General features: G+C 37.3%; 1 protein-coding gene across 6 annotated transcripts in view; it reads right to left on the bottom strand.

Moving 5' to 3' along the window:
• ARHGAP32 (Rho GTPase activating protein 32) overlaps positions 1-25,405 on the bottom strand; it is a 221,007-nt gene that overhangs the window by 30,809 nt on the left and 164,793 nt on the right. For all 6 annotated transcript variants that reach the window (XM_009187662.4, XM_003910951.5, XM_009187664.4 and 3 more), the window contains one exon: positions 4,417-4,566. In XM_009187662.4, coding sequence (XP_009185926.2) covers positions 4,417-4,566 — 150 coding nt within the window. The remainder of the gene's footprint in view (positions 1-4,416; positions 4,567-25,405) is intronic.

Genomic DNA, 25,405 nt, shown 5'->3' with positions numbered 1-25,405 from the left:
AGGCCTCTTTTTCATATTAATGATCACATCTAAGCAAGGTTTAACATGTTACAGGGCATTAAACATGCCATGTTTCCCAGGCTGGTCTCAAACTCCTAGGCTCAGGTGCTCTTCCCATCTTAGCTTCCCAAAGAGCTAAGATTACAGGCATGAGCTACCACACCCAGCTCCCTATGAAGTCTTAAAATCCGAAAAAACTGAAATTCCTCACATATTCATTAAATCAAAGACAAACTACTAAATCACTTCGCTATTAAAAAAGTTTTATTTCCTAATTAAAATTTTAGTTAATAAACTTCAAAGGTTTCCCTTCTCCTGCTAATTTAGGCTTCATCTGAATATTCACAAATGAATATCCTTCTTATGAATATTTATTCATTTATTACCAACCCTGATGAAACAGGAAATTATTTTAATATGCCAAGTATAATACAGCTGACCTCAGTCTTTGAGGTTTCTGGCTCCTAAGGTTTACTGAATTTCAATTACACTTTAATGTCACAAGTTAATTTTTTTTCTAGTCATTTGAGTTTAACTTGGCAAAGAGGGATTAATCTTCCAGGATTATTATTTTCCAATATTCCTCTAATTTTTTTTTTAAATTTATTTATTATTATTATACTTTAAGTTGTAGGGTACATGTGCATAACGTGCAGGTTTGTTACATATGTATACTTGTGCCATGTTGGTGTGCTGCACCCATCAACTCGTCATTTACATCAGGTATAACTCCCAATGCAATCCCTCCCCCCTCCCCCCTCCCCATGATAGGCCCCGGTGTGTGATGTTCCCCTTCCTGAGTCCAAGTGATCTCATTGTTTCCTCTAATTTTTTTAATTGAAAAAGCAAGACAACTAAAAAAAAAAATCTAAACAATATTCTCTAATACTTTACTATAATTATATTCATTTTTCATATTACCTAAGTATCCACACTTTCAAAAGTTGTATCTACTATTTATAGATAATATTCTTCAGGTTCCTACATTGTATTCAAACTTATTTGATTTATTTATTTAGAGACAGGGTTTTGCCCTGTTGCCCAGGCTGGAGTGCAGTGGCAGGATGATAGCTTACTGTAGTCTCCAACTCCTGGGGCCCAGCAATCCCCTGACCTCAGCCTCTGAACTAGCTAAGAGTATGTGTGTGTGCCACCATGCACAGCTCGTTCTGTTTTTTTTTTTTTTCTGTATAAATAGGGTTTTGCGATGCTTCCCAGGCTGGTGTAAACTCCCAGCCTCCAGCGATCCTCCTAACTTGGCCTCCCAAAATACTAGGATAACAGGCATAAGCCATCTCACCCAGCCCAAACTTAAAATTTTTAATAGCTTCAGCATTTATAGAACATTCCCCTGTATGGGTGTGGTGGCTCATGCCTGTAATCCCAGCACTTTGGGAGGCCGAGGTGGGTGGATCGCTTGAGTCTAGGAGTTCGAGATCAGCCTGGCCAACATGGCAAAATCCCACCTCTACAAAAAAGATACAAAAATTAGCTGGGTGTGGTGGTGCATGCCTATAGTCCCAGCTATTCAGGAAGCTGAGGCAGGAGGACAGCTTGAGCCCAGGAGGCAGAAGTTGCAGTGAGCTGAGATTGTGCCACTGCACTCCAGTCTGGATGACAGAGTGAAACCCCATTTCAAAAAAGAACATTCTCCCAAAGTTGGGTATTTCATTTTCTTTGTTCTCATACATTATGCTATGATGAACACTTTTATTTCTATTTAATTATAACATTAAGATAAGTCCCTAAGGATGGATTCGTTAGATGAAAGGAACACTATAAAGTGTCTTGCTATGAAATGTCAAATGTTTTCCAAAAAGGTAGTGCTAACTCAGAACTTCCTGAAACCAACGATTCTGAACCTACTGGTAAAAATCACTGCTATATTTATGGCACTGGATATCATAATTTAGAAAAATAGCTTTGTTATTTTAATATTTACCAAAGTAAAATGGTATTTCAAAATTGCCTAAAGATACATTTCCATGATTACAAATAATGATAAACATTTTTCTGTGTAATGTTTGTATCTTTTCTCCATTCTTTTACTCAGGAACTTTAATTTTCTAAAAAATCTGAAACGATATTCTCATACACTATAATAGCAGCATTTCATCATATCCAAAAAATGATTATATTTCCTGGTCTATGGTACCTCTCCCTCTACATTGTTATTTTTCATTATATGAAAAGTGTGTGTGTATATATATATATAATGCATATATATATATATATGCATCTCTTTATGTTTTTTGTTTAAATTTGAGAAAGCTATTTTATCTCAAAACAAAATCAGTTCACATTGGCAATTTTATAAGTTTAAAATGGTTAACTTATACATTTGAAGTTTATTTTCAGTATGATGAAGCGTGAATTTTTTTCAAAACTGCTATTTAATTATCTCAATATGTATTATAAATAGCTCTTCCATGTGACAAGGTTCTAAAACCATACTTTTTTCACAATGGATTCTTATGTATAGTAACAACTATTTCTGAACACTCTAAGCTGTTTCACTCACATTTCATTCTCTGCACAAAACTCTGCCTTTAAAAAAAGTTTTTTTTTTTTTTTTTTTTTTTGAGACAAGGTCTTGCTCTGGAGTGGAGTGGCGTGAAATCAGCTTACTGCAACCCCTGCCTCCCAATCTCAGGTGATTCTCCCATCTCAGCCTCTCAAGTAACTGGGATTACAGCTGCATACTACTACGCTGGCTAGTTTTTGTATTTCTGGTAGAGACCAGGTCTTGCCATGTTGTGTAGGCTGATCTTGAACTCCTAGGCTGAAGCTATCTGCCTGCCTCAGACTCCCAGAGTGCTGGGATTGCAGGCATGTGCTACCGCACACAGTGAAAACTCTGCTTTTCTAGTTTTGAGTATTGTTTTAATACATAGTAAAACTAGTAAAACTCCCATCTTATCACTGATTTTTTTCTTTGACATTGTCACTGGTTGAGTTTTCCATGTGCATTTAGCTGCAAAAGTAATCCTCAGGGGTTTTTTCTTTTGTTTTTGTTTTTTAGGGATCTGCATTAAGTTGGTATTAATTTGGGAATAACATCTGTTTGAAATAACATTTTGTCTACTCGCTCAAGAAACATGGTACAGTTTGCATTAAATTCCTAAGTCCATTGATATTCTTTTAACAATGAGTAAGACCTTAATTTGAACTTGATACTATCAACTCAGTATTATTAGTATTACTTTACCATTGTTTTTCACTAATGGTCTTCTCAAAAGGCACAATGGGTATTTCCCATATTAATTTGGAATTTCACAATCACCTATTTCTGGTGTTTAACAACATCATAGGAGGCCGGGCGCGGTGGCTCAAGCCTGTAATCCCAGCACTTTGGGAGGCCGAGACGGGCGGATCACGAGGTCAGGAGATCAAGACCATCCTGGCTAACACGGTGAAACCCCGTCTCTACTAAAAAAAATACAAAAAATCTAGCCGGGCGAGGCGGCGGGCGCCTGTAGTCCCACCTACTCGGGAGGCTGAGGCAGGAGAATGGCGTAAACCCGGGAGGCGGAGCTTGCAGTGAGCAGAGATCTGGCCACTGCACTCCAGCCTGGGCGACAGAGCGAGACTCCGCCTCAAAAAAAAAAAAAAAAAAAAAAACAACATCATAGGTAGATCCTGCCTTCATCTTCTGGCATTTCTGAAGGAGATGCTGGAGGAAAGTGCTATTTTAAAATATAAAAGGAAAACTCCTTTTTTTCTTTCTCTCCTATCCATCCCACCATCCAACAACTAAATTCTTGATTCATAGTTTAATTTATAAAGAAAGGAATATAGATTCCTACAAAAAATAAAATACAGATTCTCTACAAAAAATAAAATGAAAAATAAAAATGAGCCAGGTGTAGTGGCACATGCCTGTAGTCCCAGCTACTCTGGGAGGATTGCCTGAGCCCAGGAATTCAAGGCTGCAGCCAGCTATGATCACGCCACTGCACTCCAGCTTGGGCGACAAAGCAAGGCCCTGTCTCTTTAAAAACAAAAAAATTGGAAGATTGATTTTGGCATTTTATGTCTCAAAACTATGACAGCTTTTTTTCCATAAGAATAATTAGATAAATATTTTAGGATAAAATGTGGGTGGCAAAACTGGCTGAAGAAGCTATCTAGGGAGAAATAGAAAGTAAGGCAAAATAACAGGGTGGTTGTAATATATTTCGTGTGAATGTCCTACTCTTCTGGAACAGAACATGAGCATCTCTGATGCCAAAGTGCATTCATAGACTTTTCATTCTCAGCTCTACCCAGAACTGAGTACCTGAGAAAGCTTAATACATGCATTGAACTGAAATGAAACAGTTATCATTTGCCTAAATCTACTCCATAATTGGTCACAGAGAACCAATATGGAGAGGTCAGAAACTCAAAGTATAAGCTTGCACATTTTATTTTTACCTTCAAAACCAGAATTTAGAAGGTGCTCCCCCAGGTCACAACCAAACACCCTCTCTTTCAAGATTCCCCGCTGCTTCAGCTTCTGTTTTGTTGGACGAGACTTCATGAATGTTCGTAAGAACGTAATGAGCTTGCCGTGCTTTTTAGACACTAGAAATCAATAAAGAGAAAAGATCTGAGTTGTGGCAAGAGGTTACATTTTACTTAGCATAAAAAGCAGCATATCTCAAGAGGCTGACAGCAAAATAATCTATTATAAACATACTTTATAATCTTTAGGAAATTTCAGCAGAAGTTTAGCTAAGAGTTGTGTTATAAATAACATCATAATTTTGTACTTTCTTCTTGCTGCGGGAAGTCAGGGACCCTGAACGGAGGGACCGGCTGAAGCCATGGCAGAAGAACATAAATTTTGAAGGTTTCATGGACATTTATTAGTTCCCCAAATTAATACTTTTATAATTTCTTACACCTGTCTTTACTGCAATCTCTGAAAACAAATTGTGAAGATTTCATGGACATTTATCACTTCCTCAATCATTACTCTTGTGGTTTCCTATGCCTGTCTTTAATCTCTTAATCCCATCATCTTCATAAACTGAGGATGTATGTCACCTCAGGACCCTGTGATGACTGTGTTAACTGCACAAATTGTTTGTAAAACATGTGTGTATGAACAATATGAAATCTGAGTATCCAAAAAGAACAGGATAACTGCGATTTTCAGGGAACAAGGGAGATAACCATAAGGCCTGACCGCCTGCGGGGCTGGGCAGAACAAAGACATATTTCTCTTCTTGCAAAAGCAAATGGGAGAAATATCACTGAATTCTTTTTCTCAGCAAGGAACAGCACTGGGAAAGAGAATGCAGTCCCAGCAGGAGGTCTCTAAAATGGCTGCTCCAGGACTGTCTGTCTTACGCAGTTGTAGATAAGGGATGAAATATGCCCTGGTCTCCTGCAGCGCCCCCAGGCTTACTAGGATTAAGAAATTCCTGCCTAGTCAGGAATTTCAAATTTTAGTCAGACCAGTTCTCTGCTCTTGAACCCTGTTTCCTGTTAAGATGTTTATCAATGACAATGCATGCACAGCAGGACATGAAACTTCATCAGCAATTCTAATTTCGCCTTGGTCTTCTGATCTCGCTCCTCCCCCATTTGCCTTGTGATATTTTATTGTCTTGTGAAGCATGTGATCTCTGTGACCCACACCCTATTCGTAAACTCCCTCCCCTTTGAAAACTGCTAATAAAAACCTGCTGGTTTTGCGGCTCAGGGGGCATCACAGAACCTGCCGACAAGTGATTTCTCCCCCGGACACCCAGCTTTAAAATTTCTCTCTTTTGTACTCTTTCCCTTTGTTTCTCAGACTGGCCAACACTTAGGGAAAATAGAAAAGAACCTACATTAAAATACTCGGGGCTGGTTCCCCCGATATCTTCTCACCACCTTACCTTATGAGACTGTAAGCAAATTTAAGTGTTGTAACCCACGATGTTTGAATCAAGCTTGGTAAACCAGTCATCTTCCCAATGCATACTTAAGGATGTTACAGGATTACAAGAGGAACCTGAGTTTTACTGAATGTATTGCTTTGGAGATCTTTATAGTAAGTAAGACTTAAAATGGTGTAAAAGTGGTTTGCATTTCTAGTCAATTTTTAAATTATTTTACTTGATGGTTAGAAATTATCATAGTACTTGTAATCTGTTGAATATAACTGAAAAAAGAAAACTCTCATTTTGCAAAGAGGACAATCCCATAATGACACAGAACACACTTGTCAACCTAATGGCTATATAAATACAAAACACACACCCACACAAGCATCAGATCTTCCATTAACATTCATCTATAGTATACTAAGTATATCATCTTAAATCCGTTATAGATCAAGGAAAAAGGTGACTAAATTAATATTTGAAAAAATATTTCCACTGACTGATACATTAGAAAGACAACTGAAAAAAACGGAAAGTGAACAAATCCCTTAAAAATGACTTTTGCTGAGAAGTACAGCTTAAAGGGATAATTATGCTAAAAGTCAACATACAACAATATCATGAACTCAAAGATTAGTTGTTATATAGAAGACTAAGCTGGATGGCCTCAATCCACCTACTAAGTTTGCAGATGATTACTGAGAGTCTTACTGAGGCCTATTATACATTTTTAAAATTTTCATGGGTACACAGTAGGTATATATATTTATGGATACATATTTTGATACAAACATGCAATGTGTAATAATCACACCAGGGTAAATGGGGTATCCATCCCCTCAAGTATTTATCCTTTGTGTTGCAAACAATCCAATTATAGTATTTTAGTTATTTTTTAATGTACATTTAAATTATTTTTGACTGTAGTCAGCCTGTTGTGCTATCAAATGCTAGGTCTTACTCATTCTTTCTATTTTTTGTCCCTGTTAACCATCCCTATTTCCCCCCCAACATCGGCTTATTACCCTTTCTGGCCTCTGGTAACCATTCTTCTACTCTCTGTCTCCATAATTTCAATTGTTTGGATTTTCAGATCCCACAAGTAAGTGAGAATGCAAAGTTTATCTTTCTGGGCTTGGCTTATTTCACTTAATATAATAACGTCCAGTTACATCCATGTTGTTGCAAATGACTGAATCTCATTTTTTTTTATGGCTGAATACTGCCCCATTGTGTATATGCACCACATTTTCTTTATCCATTCATCTGCTGATGAACACTTAGGCTGCTTACAAATCTTGGCTAGTGTGAGCAGGGATACAACAAACATGGCAGTGCAGATATCTCTTCTATATACGAATTTCCTTTCTTTTGGGTATATACCCAGCAGTAGGATTGCTGTATTGTATAATAGCTCTATTTTTAGGTTTTCAAACTGTTCGCTATAGTGGCTGTGTTAATTTACATTCCCACCGACAGCGTAAAAGGGTTCCCTTTTCTCCACATTTGTTACTGCCTGTCTTTTGGATAAAAACCATTTTAACTAGGGTGAGATAACATCTCATTGTAGTTTTAATTTGCATTTCTCTGATGATCAATGATGTTCAGCATCTTTTATATATCTGCTCGCCATTTGTATGTCTTCTTTTAAGAAATGGCTATTCAGATCTTTTGCCCATTTGTTAATCAAATTATTATTTTCCTTTGAGTTGTTTGAGCTCCTTATATATTGCAGTTATTAATCCTTTGTCAGATGGGTAGTTTGCAAATATTTTCTCCCATTCTGTGGGTTGTCTTTTCACTTTACTGATTGTTTCTTTTGTTGTGCAGAAGCTTTTAAACTTGATGTGATCCCATTGTCCATTTTTGCCTTGGTTGCCTATGCTTGTCTGGTATTACTCAAGAAATCTTTTCTCCTCTAATTTTCCTGGAGATTTTTCCCAATTTTTTTAGTAGTTTTATAATTTGAGGTCTTAGATTTAAGTCTTCAATTCATTTGGACTTAATTTTTGTATAAGGTGAGAAAGAGGGGTCTAGTTTCATTCTTCTGCACATGGATATCCAGTTTTCCCAGCACCATTTATTGAAGAGACTGTTATTTCCCCAGTGTATGCTCTTGGCACCTTTGATAAAAATGAGTTCACTGTAGGTGTGTGGGTTTGTTTCCAGGTTCTCTATTTTGTTCCACTGGTTCATGTGTCTGTTTTTATGTCGTGCTGTTTTGGTTATTATAACTCTGCAATATAATTTGAAGTCAGGTAATGTGATCCCTCCAGTTTTGTTCTTTTAGCTTAGGACTGCTATGGCTATTATTTAGTTCTATATAAATTTCACTATATTTTTTTCTATTCCTGTGAAGTATGTCATGGTATTTTGATAGGAATTGCACTAAATCTGTAGTTTGGTTTGGGTAATAAGGACATTTTTAACAATATCGACTCTCCCAATCCATGAACGTGGAATACCTTTCCATTTATTTGTGTTCTCTTCCATTTCTTGCATCAGTGTTTTACAGTTTTCATCATAAAGATCTTACACTTCTTTGGTTAATTCCTAGGTATTTTATTTTATTTGTAGCTATTATAAATGGGATTGCTTTCTTGATTTCTTTTTCAGATTGTTCACTGTTGGGATACAGAAATGCTACTGATTTTTTCATGTTAATTTTGTATTCTGCCACTTTACTGAATTTATCAGTTCAAATAGTTTTTTGGTGGAGTATTTAGGATCTCCAAATATAAGATCATGTCATCTGCAAACAAGGATAATTTGGTTTCTTCTTTTTCTTCAGTTTGAGTGCTCTTTATTTCTTTCTCTTTTCTGATTGCTCTAGCCAGAATTTCCAATACTATGTTAAAGAAGAGTGGTAAAAGTGGGCATCCTTGTCATGTTCCTGATCTTAACAGACTTTCAGTTTTTCCTCATTCAGTAGGATGCTGGCTATGGGTCTGTAGTATATGGCTTTTATTATGCTGAAACATGTTCCTTCTATACCTATTTTTTGAGGGGTTTTATCAAGAAGGGATGTTGAATTTTTATCAAATGCTTTTTCAGCATTAATTGAAATGTTCACATGGTATTGTGCTTCACTCTGTTGATATGATGTATCGCATGTATTGATTTGTGTATGTTGAACTATCCTTGCATCCCTGGGATAAATCCCACTTGGCCATGATGAATGACCTTGCTAATGTGTTGGTGAATTTGGTTTGCTAGTATTTTGAGATTTTTTTTGCATCAGTATTCATCAGTGATACTGGCCTGTAGTTTTCTTTTTTTGATGTGTCATTGGTTTTGTATCAGTGTAATACTGGCTCTGTAGAATCAGTTTGGAAGTATTCTCTCCTCTATTTTCTGAATACAGTAGAATTGGTAGTCGTTGTTCTTTGATTAAATGTTTGGTAAAATTCAGCAGTTAAGCCACTGAGTCCTGGGCTTTTCTTTGCTGGGAGATTTTTATTATAATTTTTATCTCATTATTTGTTATTGGTCTGTTCAGGTTTTGGATTTCTTCATGGTTTGATCTTGGTAGGCTGAACGTGTTTAGGAGTTTATCCACTTATTCTAGATTTTCCAATTTGCTGGCATATAGTTGCTCATAATAGCCCCTAATGATCCCTTGAATTTCTGCAGTGTCAGTTGCAATGTTTCCTATTTCACATCTGATTTTATTTGGGTCTTCTTTTTGTTTTTCCTTAGTCTAGCTAAAGTTTTGTCAATTTCGATTAACTTTTCAAAAAACCAACTTTTTCTTTTGTTGATCTTTGGTGTTTTCTTTTCAATTTCACTTGTGTCTGCTCTGATCTTTTATTATTGCTTTTACTTCTACTAATTTGGGTTTGGTTTATTCTTGCTTTTTTTAGTTCTTTAAAATACATTGCTAGGGTGTTTTTCTTGTTTCTCATGTAGGTACCTATAGCTATAAATTTCCCTTTTAGTACAGCTTTTGTTGTATCACATAGGTTTTGATACACTGTTTCTATAATCATTTGTTTCAAGAAATTTTTTCAATTTCCTTCTTAATCTCTTCATTGACTCACTGTCTTTCAGGAGTATACTGTTTAATTTCCATGTGTTTGTACAGTTTCCAAAATTCCTTGTTACTGATTTCTAATTTTAGTCTGTTGTGGCCAGAGATGCTTGATATCATTTCAATGTTTTCTTTTTTTTTTTTTTGGAATACTTTTAGATTTGTGTGACCTAACATATGGTCTATCCTTGAGAATCATCTACATGCTGAGGAGAAGAATATGTATCCTGTAGCTGTTGCTGTTGGATGAAATGTCCTGTAAATATTTATTAGGTCTATTTAGTCTATAGTACAGATTAGGTCCTATGTTGATTTTCTGTCTGTAAGATCTGTACAATGCTGAAAGTGGGATGCTGAAGTCTCCAGCTATTATTGTATTGGGATCTCTCTCTCTTTAGCTCTAACAATATTTGCTTGATATTTCTGGGTGCTCTAGTGTTGGGTGCATATATATTTACAGTTGTTATATCTTTTGGCTAAATTGACCCCTTTGTTATCATATAGTGACGTTCTTTGTCTCTTCTTATAGTTTTTGTCTTGAAATCTATTTTGTCTCATGTAAGTATAGCTACTCCTGCTCTTTTTTGGTTTCCATTGACATGGAATTTCTTTTTCCATCCCTTTCTTTTCAGTCTCTGTATGTCTTTATAGATGAAGTGTGTTTCCTATAGGCAACAGGCCATTGGGTCTTGTTTTTTCATCCATCCAGCCACTCTATGTCTTTTATTGAAGAGTTTAGGCCATTTACTTTCAATGTTATTATTGATAAGTTCAGACTTCCTCCAACCATTTTGTTATTTGCTTCCTGGTAGTTTTGTGGTCTTCTTTTCCTTCTTTCCTTCCTTCCTGTCTTCCTTTTAGTAAAGGTGATTTTCTCTGGTGATATGATATAATTTCTAGCTTTCTACTTTTAGTGTATGCATTGTATGCTTTCGGATTTGAGGTTATAATGAGGCTTGCGAATACTATCTTATGACCCATTTTTAAGCTGATGATAACACTGCATAGACAAACAAGCAAAAGGAAAACTAACAGACTGTATGCTTTAACTTCATCCTTTGCTTTTTAACTTTCTGTTTTTTCTATTTATATCTTATTGTACTGTCTACATCTTGAAAGGTTGTTCTAGCTATTATTTTTTATTGGTTCATCATTTAGTCTTCTACTTAAGAGCAGTTTACACACCAAAGTTAGTGTTATAATATTCCATGTCTGTGTACTTACTATTACCAGTAAGTTTTGTATCTTCATATAATTTTTTACTGTTCATTAATGTCGTTTTCTTTCCGACTGAAGTATTCCCTTTAGCATTTCTTGTAGGACAGGTCTGGTGTTGATGAAATTCCTCAGCTTTTATTTGTCTGGGAAAGTGTTTACTTCTCCTTCATGTTTGAAGGATATTTTCACCAGATATAGTACTCTAGGGTAAAGTTTTTTTCCTTTAGCACTGTAAATATGTCATGCCATTCATTCTCTCTTAAAGTTTCCACTGAAAAGTGTGCTGCCAGATATACTAGAACTCCACTGTATGTTCTTTTTTCTTCCTGCTATTAGTATCCTTTCTTTATTCTTGACCTTTGGGAGTTTGATTATTAAAATGTCTTGAGGTAGTCTTTTCTGGGTTAAGTCTGTTTAGTGTTTTGTAAACTTCTTGTGTTTGGATAGCGGTATCTTTCATTTTGGGAATTCTCTGTTACTATCTCTTTGAATAATAAACTTTCTACTCCTGTCTCTTTCTCTACCTCCTCTTTAAGGCCAGTAACTTAGATATGCCCAATTAAGACTATTTTCTAGATCTTACAGGCATGCTTCATTCTTTTTTCTTTTGTCTCCTTTGTGTATTTTCAGCCTGTCTTCAAGCTCACTAATCTTCCGCTTGATCAATTCTGCTATTAACAGATTCTGATATATTCTTCAGTATTTCAACTGCATTTTTGAACTCCAGAACTTTTCCTAGATTCTTCTTAATTATTTCAACCTCTTAAACTTACAGGATAGAATTCTGACTTCCTTCTCTGTGTTATCTTGAATTTCTTTGAGTTTCCTCAAAATGACTATTTCAAATTCTCTGTCTGAAAGGTCACACACCTCTAGGGTTGGTGCCTGGTACCTTATTTACTTCATTTGGTGAGATCATGTTTTCCTGGATGGTCTTGATGCTTGTGGATGTTTGTCAGTGTCTGAGCATTGAAGAGTCAGGTATTTATTGTACTCTTCACAGTCTGGGCTTGTTTGTACCTGTCCTTCTTAGGAAAGCTTTCCAGGTATTCAAAAGAAGTTGGGTGTTGTGATCTGCATCACAATACAAGCTGTATCTGAATTAGTGGACACCCCAATTCAATAATGCTGTAGTTTTTGCAAATTTGTACAGGTACTGCCTTGGTGGTCTTCGGTAAGATCCAGAAGCATTCTCTGGATTACCAGGCAGAGACTTTTGTTTTCTTCTCTTACTTTCTCCCAAATAAAGTCTCTCTCTGTCTCTGTGATAAGCTACCTGGAGCTGGGGTGAAACAAGCACCCGTGGCCACCACCACTGGGACTGCACTGGGTCAAACCAAAGCCAGCATAGCACTGGGTCTTGCCCAAAGCCCACTGTAACTGGTACCTGGCTACTGCCTGTGTTTGTTCAAGGACCAAGGACTGTATAATCAGCAGGTGGTAAAGCCAGCCAAGCTGTGTCATTCCTTTCAAGGCAGTGAGTTCCCCCAGGCCCTAGGCGGATCCAGAGATGCTGTCCAGGAGCCAGCGACTGCTCTCAAAAACTTCAGAAATCTACCGGTTTTTCTACTATACTGCAGCTGAGCTGGCACTGAAACCATGAGATGCAGTCCTTCCTACTCTTCCCTCCCCTTTCCACAGGCAGAGGAGCCACCCCATGGCCACCACCACAAGCCCACAGGGAGTACTGCCAGGTTACCACTGATGTTCACTCAAGGCCCAAAGGCTCTTGTCAGCTTGTGGCTAACACTGCCAGGCCTGGAACTCATCCTTCACGGCAGTGGGCTCCCCTCTGGCCCAGGGCAGGTCCAGAAATGCTGACCAAGCGCCAAGGCCTAGAATCAGAGTCCCCAAGAGTCTGCATGGTGCTCCATCCCACTGTGGCCAAGCTGGTACCTAAGGTGCAAGACAAAGTCCCCTCTTTCACCATGGCCACCACAGCTAGGAATGAGCTGGGTTTCACTTGAAGCCAGCTTACCTCAGAGTCTCACCCTTGGCCCATGGCATACTACCCAGGTATCACTGCTGGTTATTCAGGGTCCGAGGGCTTTTTAGTCTGCAGGTGATGGGGCCTGCGAAGACAGTCCTTCCCTTGAAGGCAGTGGGTTCCCTTCTGGCCCCATGTGTATCTAGAAATGTGGCCCAGGAGCTAGGGCCTGGAATGGGGGCCCCACAACTCTCATCAGTGCCCTTTCCTACCATGGCTGAGCTGGTATCCAAGATACAAGACAAAGTCCTCTTTAATCTTCCTTCTACTCTTCCCAAGCAGAAAGAAGGGATCTGTTTTGGAGTCACAAAGTGTCCTGTCTAGGGTAAGGGGAGAGGTGGCACAAGCACTCCCTTAGCCACGCTGGTTGGTGTCTCAGTAGGTCACTGGCCTCTCAAGTCCATTGGCTCTGGGCCCAGTTCAGCATTAAGACTTGCCTAAGAGTTGCAGTCCTTGCAGCCTAGACTGCTTTTCAAATTTATTCAAGGCCCCAGAGCACTTTAGCTTGCAGTGGTGAGGCTAGCTGCAGCTGAGTTCTGACCGCTGGGATAGGAGATTTTCCCTCTGTCTACTGCTGTCTAAATGCTCCCTCCACGGATGGGCATCATCTAAGTTCAACCTGGTTTTGCTTTCCACTGTGACAGGGCAGCAGTGAGTTCAAGACAAAGTCTCAAAATCCTTAAGTTCTCCCTTAAGAGAGAGCACAGATTCTCTCTCTGTGCCACAGGGCCACTACCGGGGGACAGGGTAGGGGGTGGCAAAGGTGATTTAAGACTGGTTTTTCCTACCCTCTCTAGTGCTTCTTTCAGCAATAGGAAGGTAAAATCAGGTACTATGAGTGCTCACCTGATTTTTGGTTCCTATGGGGGTGTTTTTTCATGTGTGCAGAATTGTGAAATTTGGTACTCCTGAAGGGGAAACAATCAGTGAAGCCTTTTATTTGGCCATCCTGCTTTGCTCCTCCCCTACTATACAGTCGTGAATGAATCCAAACCTTAACATTCCTGAACGGATGAGGATTCCTGAGGGAACCTTGTGTGCCTAGAGTAACTTATGGCCTAGATAGAACACTAGATGGGCTATTCTACACAAGATTAGACATCTGCCATCCATTTCTTTTCATTCTACGGAAAACATTATTTACAGACATTTGTGTCTTTTTTATAGACTACACAAGGTGACTAACCATCCTGGTTAGTCCATGACTGACAAGTTTCCTGAGACATGGAACTTTCCAGGCTAAAACCAGTAAAAGTCTTGGACAAAGTACAACAAAGCCGTCATCCTAGACCATAACCCAGATTAAATGCAAAACCTTTATCCTTTTCTATACCACCTGTTAAAACTTATTTGCAATCTCAATATAATGTTGATGCTATTTCTGACATGCATGCTCTGAAACTCTGGGTAAATTATAACCTCTGTTGTATCTGAGATTCCTCACAGTAAAATTAAATTACATGCTCACTTTTCTACTAATGAGGCATTTATAGTGTAAAGGTTAACTTCAGAAGTTTGTCACATACAATATTACTACATTAAAAGTTACAGGCTGGTGTAATTATTCTCCTCTAGTTGCTAGCAGATTGTGTGTAATGAATCTTTGTTACAGAGTGGTCATCAAACCATTTATGTTCAATTTTTTTATTTTTTTTATTTTTTATTTATTTATTTTTTTTGAGTCGGAGTCTCACTCTGTCGCCCAGGCTGGAGTGCAGTGGCCGGATCTCAGCTCACTGCAAGCTCTGCCTCCCGGGTTTACGCCATTCTCCTGCTTCAGCCTCCTGAGTAGCTGGGACTACAGGCGCCCGCCACCTCGCCCGGCTAGTTTTTTGTGTTTTTTAGTAGACGGGGTTTCACCGTGTTAGCCAGGATGGTCGTGATCTCCTGACCTCGTGATCCGCCCGTCTCGGCCTCCCAAAGTGCTGGGATTACAGGCTTGAGCCACTGTGCCCGGCCATGTTCATTTGTAAACATCTTCCATACCAACTTTAAAATAATTTTGACAAGATCCCCAGAAAACTAGTAAGTTTGGTTTGTAACAATTTAACATTATATAATAATTTGGAAAAATTTTAATTTCTGTAATATTCAATATTTCTACATGGAAAGTGTATGTCATAATTTTTCTAAATCTGTTATTATCTCTCAAAAGATTTTTCTAATTTTCCTCATAAAGAATTCATTCCACATATTTCTTATTAGCAATATTGCTAGGTAACTTAATTTTTTTTCTGCTTTAGTAGAATAATACCTTGCTTCAATTATGCCCTTAACTGGTAATTACTAGTATGCTGGAAAACAATTTTTTTTCTTCAACTTTTCTTTTATGTTCCAGAGTATATGTGCAGGATGTGCAAGTTTGTTACATAGGTAAACATGTGCCATGATGGTTTGCTGCACAGATCATCCAATCACCTAAGTATTAAGCCCAGCATCCGTTAACTATTCTTCCTGATGCTCTCCCTCCCCCTAACTATCTCGACAAGCCCTACTGCGTGTTGTTTCCCCCATGCATCTATGTGTTCTCACTGTTCAGCTCCCACTTATAAGTGAGAACATGCAGTGTTTGGTTTTCTGTTCCTGCCTTTGTTTGCTGAGGATAATGACTTCTACCCCCAAACATGTCCTTGCAAAGGACATAATCTTGTTCCTTTTATAGCTGCATAAAATGATGTATGTGTACCCCTTTTTATAAAATCTAGTCTCTCACTGATGAGTGTTTGAGTTGATTCCATGTCTTTGCTATTGTGAACAGTGCTGCAATGAACATATGGGTGCACGTATCTTTAAAACAGAAAGATTTACATGTGTTTGGGTATACACCCAGTAATGGGATTGCTGAGTCAAATGGTATTTCTGCTTCCAGATCTTTGAGGAACTGCCACACTGTCTTCCGCAATGGTTGAACTAATTTACATTCCCACCAACAGTGTAAAAGTGTTCACTTTTCTCTGCAACCTTGCCAGCATCTGTTGTTTCTTGACTTTTTAATAATCTCCATTCTGACTGGCGTGAGATGCTATCTCATTGTGGTTTTGATTTCTATTTCTCTAATGATCAGTGATGTTTGTTGGCGGGATCAATGTCTTCTTTTGAGAAGTGTCTGTTCATGTCCTTTGCCCACTTTTTAATGGGGTTTTTTTTTTTCTTGTAAACTTAAGTTCCCTGTAGACTCTGGATATTAGACCTTTGTCATATTGATAGATTGCAAACATTTTCTTCCATTATGTAGGCTGTCTGTTCACTCTGATGATAGTTTCTTTTGCTGTACTGAATCCTTTAGCTTAATTAGATCCCATTTGTCAATTTTTGCTTTTGTTGCAATTGCTTTTGATGTTTTCATCATGAAATCTTTGTCCATACCTATGTCCTGAATGGTATTGCCCAGATTTTCTTCTAGGGTTTTTATAGTTTTGGGTTTTACATTTAAGTCTTTAATCCATCTTGAATTGATTTTTGTATAAGGTGTAAGGAAGGGGTCCAGTTTCAATTTTCTGCATATGGTTAGCCAGTTCTCCCAGCACCATTTATTAAATAGGGTATACTTTCCCTGTTACTTGTTTTTGTCCGGTTTGTTGAAGATCAGATGGTTGTAGGCGTGCAATCTTACTTCTGAGTTCTCTATTCTCAGAAAACAATTTCTTAATGTATAGCTCACATATCATCATTTACTAAACTCTCAATAATTTTAGAAGGATATTAGTTGATTCTTTTGAATTTCATGGATATGTAACTGTGTCAAAGTAAATATGGCCATTCTAGCTTTTGTCTGATAGTAAAAGCTTCTGATTTGTGTTTCAGATTTTGTCCAGAACTTCCAAAATACATGTTAACAGTAGGCATTTATATTTTGATGCTGAATTTGATGAAAATAACTGTCAAATTTGGTAACTGCATATGATGTATATAAGAAAGCATTCTTTAAGTAACATATTTCTAAGAATGTTTCAAAGGAATGGAAAGTGAATATTAACTATTAATCATTTAGCAACAAATGTGTAAGTGCCTACCATAACTTAGGAACTGCTCTAAGTCATGAGATTATGATGGGGAACAGGAGAGACAAGGTCCTTGCTGTCACAGAGCTTACTGATGGCAGACAATGAATGATTAAATAGTAATATGGATACAGCCAGCATTTATTTTACACTTAGTATGTACAAATAACTACCTAAATGTTTATATTTATTAATCATTCATTTCTCACAGCCCACTATTAGGAAAATATTAATACTATACCCATTTTTAGATGAAGAAACTGAGGCAGAGAATGCTAGGTTAATGTGCCCACTGTCACATAACCGGGATTCCAAATCAGGGCAATTAGCATATAGCCCAAACTCTTATCCACTAAATGATACTGCCTAAATGAAGGCAACAAAGTAATATCAGATTATTTATAGTGGCTAATAAAAAAATAAACAGGCTGATGTATTAGTGACTTGAAAGAAACTGCATTAAACAGAGAGGTAAGGAACAGTTTCTCTGAGGAAGTCATATCTGAGCTGGAAGCCATGAGAGGGGTAGGGAGCCAGGGGACAGTGGTATGAAATGAGGCTTAAGGGGTATGCAAAGGCTGGGATCATAGGCCAGAATAGAGAGTTTACAAATAAACAGTTTAAACATGTCAAAACATTTTAAAACACTGGGTTACTTTAAAAATAACCAAATATGTTTATTAGAAACGCAAAAGAGCATTAATAGGGAATTGGTTGAATAAACTGCGATACATCCGCACAGAGTATTATTGGTTAATTTTTGCTTTTTTTTATTTTTAAGGAGGATCTCTACCTACTGATAGGGAGTACTCTTCAGGATACAGTAAGTGAAAAAAGCAAAGCAGAGAACAGCATATTTACAATAAGAAAGGATGAGGAATATACACATCACACACAAATTCATCCACCCAAATATGCATGTACACGTGAGCTTATTTTTGCAAAAAGAAACACTAGAAGGATAAACTAGAAACTAATAAAAATGGGTTAAAAACAATAGGTGAGAAAAGGGAAAAGGGTAAGAATAAGATGTGAGACGTCTCTGAGTATACCTTTTTTATATAGCCTGACTTCTGAATCACGTTAATGTTCTTTCTACACGTTAATGTTCTTTCTACACGTTCAAAACTAAATTTAAAATATTAAAAAAAAGGACCACTTCTCAAAGGGAATGCTTTCAACTTTTCCCCATTCAGCATTATGTTGGCCGTGGGTTTGTCATAGATGGCTTTTATTACATTGAGGTATGTCCCTTGCATGCAAGTTTTGCTGCTGAGGGTTTTAATCATAAAGGGATGCTGAATTTTGTCCAATGCTTTTTCTGCATCTATTGAGATGATCATGTGATTTTTGTTTTTTAATTTTGTTTGTGGTGTATCACATCTATTGACTTGCATAAGTAAAACCATTCCTGTATTCCTAGTATGAAACCCACTTGATCATGGTGGATTATCTTTTTGATAGGTTGCTGGTTTTGGTTAGATAGAATTTTGTTAAAAAATTTTTAATGTGTTTTCATCAAGGATATTGGTTCATAGTTTTATGTTTCAGTTATGTCCTTTCCTGGTTTTGGTATTAGAGTGATACTGGTTTCATAGAATGATTTAGGGAGGATTCCCTCTTTCTCTAGCTTGTGGAATAGTGTTGATACAATTGGTACCAATGCTTGTTTGAATGTCTGGTAGAATTCAGCTGTGAATCTGTCTGATCCTGGACTTTCTTTGTTGGTAATTTTTTAAAATTACTATTTCAGTCTCACTGCTTGTTATTTTTGGTCTGTTCAGGGTATCTAATTCTTCCTGATTTAAGCTAGGAGGATTTTATCTTTCCAGGAATTTATCCATCATCCCTAGGCTTTCTAGTATATGTGCATAAAAGTGTTCATAGTAGCCTTGAATGATCTTTTGTATTTCTGTGGTGTCAGTTGTAATATCTCCCATTTTGTTTAAAAAAAAAAAAAAAAAAAAAAAAAAAAAAAAAAAATGTTGGCCTGAATGCAGCGAAGAGAGAATACTTCTACACTGCTGGTAGGTATGCAGACTAGTAAAACCACTATGGAAAACAGTATAGAGATTCCTTCAAGGACCAAAAGTAGAACTATCATTTGATCCAACAATCTCATTACTGGGTATCTACCCAGAGGGAAAGAATTCATTATATGAAAAAGATACTTACACAGTCATGTTTATGGCAGCACAATTCGCAATTGCAAAAATGTGGAACCAACCCAAATGCCAAATGCCCATCAATCAACAAGTGGATAAACTGTGATACACACACACACACACACACACACACACACACACAGGATACTACTCAGTCATAAAAAGGAATGAATTAATAGCTTTTGCAGCAACCTGGGTGGAATTGGAGACTATTATTCTAAGTGAAGTAACTCAGAAATGGCAATCCAAACATCGTATGTTCTCACTCATAAGTGAGAGATAAGCTGTGAGGATGCAAAGGCATAAGAATGACACAGTGGACTTTGGGGAATCAAGAGGAAAGGGTGGGAAGGGGGTGAGGGATAAAAGACTACAAATTGGGTTCAATGTATACTGCTCAGGTGTTGGGCGCACCAAAATCTCACAAATCACAACTAAAGAACTTACACATATAACCAAATACACCTGTTCCCCCAAAACCTATGGAAATAAAAAATGCAAAAACAAAAACAAAAACAAACAAACAAAAAAGGACCACATGCTTAGTGGGATATATTCTAAGGATAAAACAAACAAACAAAAAAACCAAAAAACAAAATAAAAAAATCCTGCGACGTAATATTTAACTCCATCCACCTCCTTTACTATTGGCAATAATATTGGTAATGTAATTTGGAAATAACTTTATACATATTGTGGGACAAAACAAAGATTTTCCATGTGAGAGAAAATGAGATACAATTATAAGATCTAAAGGTTAGGAAGAAAAACCTGTAATGTTAACTTTGACTTGGAAACATCAACATGAACTCATGACTAAAACACTCACACACTTTCCTGAAGCTCTATCCACTTTAAAAGGCTTAGAAATAATGATATATCGGTTGCAGTGAAGACCTCTGGTCTCAGATCTTAGTGGCTAAATAAAATTCCTTATCAAAACAAACCCCGAATGCAAGTCAGAAGCAGGCAAAGCACAAGATGAGAATGGAAAGCTTGTAACAGAAAGCAAGGGGATGCCCACAGCTGAGGGATCCCTGACAAGGGCTGAGTCAGACTCGTGTGGGCAGATCTGGGATGATTCACGCATCATAAAGAATGGTTATAACTGATCATAAAAGATCAAATAAATAAAAATCCTGAGTCAATAGTAACGGTATCCAAAAGAAAGAAAGGAACAAGTGACCATTTTCAACACAAATGGAGGGAGAACAGTTTTTAAACTGCAGCAGTAGTGTGCCATATTGAACTAGGCTTCTCAACAGTAAAGAACACATTTGTTTCTTTCACATCGATTAGCAATTTTATAACTGGAATTATATACTGACCAATAAACATACATCTTCACAATTCAGTGGTAAGTCAATGGGAACATATTTATAATTATGATCCTCCAACCAAACTCTCCCACACAATAACACCTCATTAGTCAAAGGTAGCCTGTGTACAACTTGACTTCCAAGGACATTAGGTAACTGACTCTGCTTCTTGGTTTGGCAAGTTTAGATCAAGAACAAGGAAACATGGCTATCTTTTCCTGTTAGGGTAAAGAGTGTTCATGTTTATTTTTCCTAAATAGTGACACAAGGCCTAATTAAGTAAGAGTTGCACTAGGGCATAAAATTAAGATAATGGAGGGTGTCACTGGCAACTCTGTGCCCCCATTTGGCACTCCAGGGCTCTGGGAAACTGTGCTGATACACATGCAGCTCTGGCTTTTACTCTGAATGGCCCTTTTGCATTGTTACCTTTCCACAAAACATCTAAACTGGGTGTGTGAGTGGGAGGGGTGGATATGGTCTCTTCTTGCCAATGTATATCCCAATCTGAGACACTGAAATAATGGATATTCATAATGGTGACTAGACATAGTCTTAAGTGATTCCAAAAGCCTTCAAAGGAAGATTAAACTGCGTTCTGCATAGTTTCAGCATTGCTGGTGATGTTATTTTAACTGGACTCCTCCTCACTGTGGCAGACAGTGAGAAGTTCTGGCATACGTAATTAAATAATCAATTATTTATCAAGATAGATTAATTTCACTGCCTTGGAGATATAAATAAAAATATTCAATTTAATTATACTCAAATTTGAGGATCTAATAACACTTCCATATATAAATCTCTTAAATTAGTTTTCTTCATTTTATTTTCTTATTTTTGTTTTATTACACTTTAAGTTCCAGGGTACATGTGCACAACATGCAGGTTTGTTACATATGTATACATGTGCCATGTTGGTGTGTTGCACCATTAACTCGTCATTTACATTAGGTATATCTCCTAATGCTATCCCTCCCCCAGCCCCCTACCCCACGACAGGTCCCGGTGTGTGATGTGCTCCTTCCTGTGTTCAAGTGATCTCATTTTTCAATTCCCACCTATGAATGAGAACATGCGGTGTTTGGTTTTCTGTTCTTGTGATAGTTTGCTGAGAATGATGGTTTCCAGCTTCATCCATATCCCTACAAAGGACATGAATTCATCCTTTTTCATGGCTGCATAGTATTCCATGGTGTATATGTGCCACATTTTCTTAATCCAGTCTATCACTGATGGACATCTGGATTGGTTCCAAGTCTTTGATATTGTGAATAGTGCTGCAATAAACATATGTGTGCATGTGTCTTTATAGCAGCATGATTTAATCAACTGAGTATATACCCAGTAATGGGATGGCTATGGCTGGGTCAAGTGGTGTTTCTAGTTCTTGATCATGGGAATCACCACTGTTTTCCACAATGGTTTATTGCTAGTTTACAGTCCCACCAACGGGTGTAAAAAGTGTTCCTGTTTCTCCCACATCCTCAGCACCTGTTGTTTCCTGACTTTTTTTTTTTTTTTAATTGTATACTTTAAGTTCTAGGGTGCATATTGCATAGCGTCCAGGTTTGTTACATATGTATATATGTGCCATGTGTTGGTGTGCTGCTTGTTAAGCTCATCATTTACACATTAGGTATATCTCCTAATGCTATCCCTCTCCCTGCCCCCTCCCACAATAGGCCCCAGTGTGTGATGTTCCCCTTCCTGTGTCCAAGTGATCTCATTGTTCAATTCCCACCTATGAGTGAGAACTTGTCACGGTGTTTGAGGGTTTTCTGTTCTTGTGATAGTTTGCTGAGAATGATGGTTTCCAGCTGCATGGTTGCATAGTATTCCATGAGGGTGTGTATGTGCCATTCTCTTAATCAGTCTGTCTTTGGTTGGGTTGATTCAAGTCTTTGCTATTGTGAATGGTGCCATTAATAAACATCGGTGTGCATGTGTCTTTATAGCAGCATGATTTATAATCCTTTGGGTATATACCCATAATGGGATGGCTGGGTCAAATGGTATTTTTAGTTCCTAGATCCTTGAGGGAATGCCTCCTCTTCCACAATGGTTGAACTAGTTCACAGTCCATAACAGTTTACAAAAGTGTTCCCTATTTCTCCACATCCTCTCAGCACCTATTGTTTCCTGACTTTTGTGGTCGCCATTCTAACTGGTGTGAGATGGTATCTCATTGTGGGACGTTTCTCTGATGGTGAGTGATGAGCATTTTTTTTCATGTGTCTGTTGGCTGCATAAATGTCTTTTGAAGTGTCTGTTCATATCCTTGCCCACTTTTTGGTGGTTGTTTGGTTTTTTCTTGTACATTTGTTTGGAGTTCTTTGTAGATTCAGATATTAGCCAGCATCAGATGGGCTACATTGCAAAATTTTCTCCCCATTCTGTGGGATTGCTGTTCACTCTGATGGTAGTTTCTTTTGCTGTGCAGAAGCTCTTTAGTTTAATTCGATCCCATTTGTCAATTTTGGCTTCTGTTGCCATTGCTTTTGATGCTTTAGACATGAAGTCCTTGCCCATGCCTATGTCCTGAATGGTATTGCCTAGGTTTTCTTCTAGGGTTTTTATGGTTTTAGGTCTAACATTTAAGTCTTTAATCCATCTTAATTTTTGTATAAGGTGTAAGGAAGGGATCCAGTTTCAGCTTTCTACATATGGTTAGCTAGTTTTCCCAGCACCATTTATTAAATGGGGAATCCTTTCCCCATTTCTTGTTTTTGTCAGGTTTGTCAAAGATCAGACGGTTATAGATGTGTGGTATTATTTCTGAGGGCTCTGTTCTGTTCCATTGGTCTATATCTCTGTTTAGGTACCAGTACCATGCTGTTTTGGTTACACAGTAGCCTCCTAGTAGAGTTTGAGCAAAACTATAAATTAGTTTTCTTCATTTTAAACTTTCTTCCCATTTCTTAGACATTCAAGTAACCAAAAAGAGCTTATTTGGGACACGAGCACTGATCCCCACCTGTTGCCTTCCTGTTCAATATTACTAGTTACTACCTTTTGACGAGCAAAGTATCTAATACTATCAATTATATCAGAAGATTTCTACTGACGAAGGCAGGGTATAGGGTTAGATGATTAAGTGCTTACAAACCCATTTCTACAGAAGAACACTAGCAAGCACGGCTGTGAGGGTTAAGGTTCACCAAACATCCTGGATTAGAGACACTAAAATGATACCGATGGTATTTCTACAGATAAAATGTATAAAAAATAAAATGCAAAACAATACTTAGACAAAAGCAAACCATACTACTTTATATTCAAATTTCCCACTTGAGGGCTAAAATACAACTTGTGCCACAATGTTATTTAGACATGACATACTTTATATTTGCAATCTTTTTTTAAACCAAAGACAAACCCTACCAGTCCAGTCTTTCCAGTAGTTAAAAGCCTTAGCAGTATGACACACAACCTAGTATCTCCAAGGTAAATCTTTATGATACCAATAGCCAGTTTATAGAGAGATACTAAAAAACATGCAGTTCATTAAGCCGTAGTGAACCTTGGCATGAAGAGGCAGGGCAGTGCTGTTTAATTATACCAGTATAATGCTTCCCCAGCAATCCCAACGAATTCTTGCTTTCTCATAATACTTTCTCTAAAGTTTTAGGAATTGGTTCTCAGAAATCTTCTAGACTGACTTAAGACAAATCTCGGCTTAATTTCTGAGGGTGTATAGGAACATGGTTTGTCCCAAGATAATGGCCTCAGCATTAAGTTTATTTGATTATATACATCAAGTTTTAGGAAAGGTAATAAATTCACAACATCAAGCAGACAAAATTAGAATGTATTGGTGGGAATATATAATACCTGTGCAGATTGTTCTGATTAAACCAAAGGTATAATAAAATATGAGAGTAATGTTTAACACGTCCAGTGGATTTTTACACATTGTATACAATATCCTGTCTTTCATTCAAAGTTCCCAAACATAGATTAGATAACCACTTGGTAGAAATTTAAGCAAGGAGAATCCAAATACAGGCAACTGCACTACGTAATATTTAAGGTTCTCTTATAATCTCACAAATTCTATCATTCTCAGTCTCTGCTGCATACCTTAAAGTACTTTATGTTAAACAAATATTAAAAAGTTTGAATTTTAATTTAAAATTCCATAAATTGCTTTTATTTAAAGCACAATGTATCTATTCGCACTAATGAATATGAAGAAAGAATTTTTCTCTAGACAACTATCAAATCCATTTAATGAACTAAAAATGTTCCGAAAATTCTGCTCTTCAAAAGAAAATATAACAAATGTTAAGAATAAAAAAAAGTGCTGAAACAAAACTCCTATTGTATTATACCTAGTTTTAACCTGACTACTATTTAAAAGCCTACTGGCTTAATGCTTAATTAGCTTTGTATTCACATAAGTCTCTAGAGACCAGTTTTAGCACAGACTAACTGGAAAACACGACCAGAAGACATAGGCCTGGGGTATGACTGCCCTGGAAAATCAGGAGCTAAGGAACTGATAGAAAGTATTAGAGCCCAACGTCAATGTACTTATTTCTTAAAATTGCTCAATACTTTGACTACACAGAAATATTTAAGAGAATAATATGATAAATACCCATGTACCCATCATGTAGGTTTTTCACATCTTAACATTGTGCCACATTATTTCCTCAGATTATTTTCCCTTAAGTATAACAGATATAGCTGAAGCCACTCTGTTTCTGCAATCCTGTTCTCCTACAGAGAACCTGTATCCTGAATTTAGCATTTATCATTTCCATCCATGTCTTTACACTGTAACAACATGTGTATGTAGCCATAAACAATACTAACATGTTG

The sequence above is a fragment of the Papio anubis genome, chromosome 12 (assembly GCF_008728515.1).
Source record: "Papio anubis isolate 15944 chromosome 12, Panubis1.0, whole genome shotgun sequence".
Classification (NCBI taxonomy): domain Eukaryota; kingdom Metazoa; phylum Chordata; class Mammalia; order Primates; family Cercopithecidae; genus Papio; species Papio anubis.
Note: the sequence above shows the minus strand (reverse complement) of the source record. Positions and strands in the feature narration are given on the sequence as shown.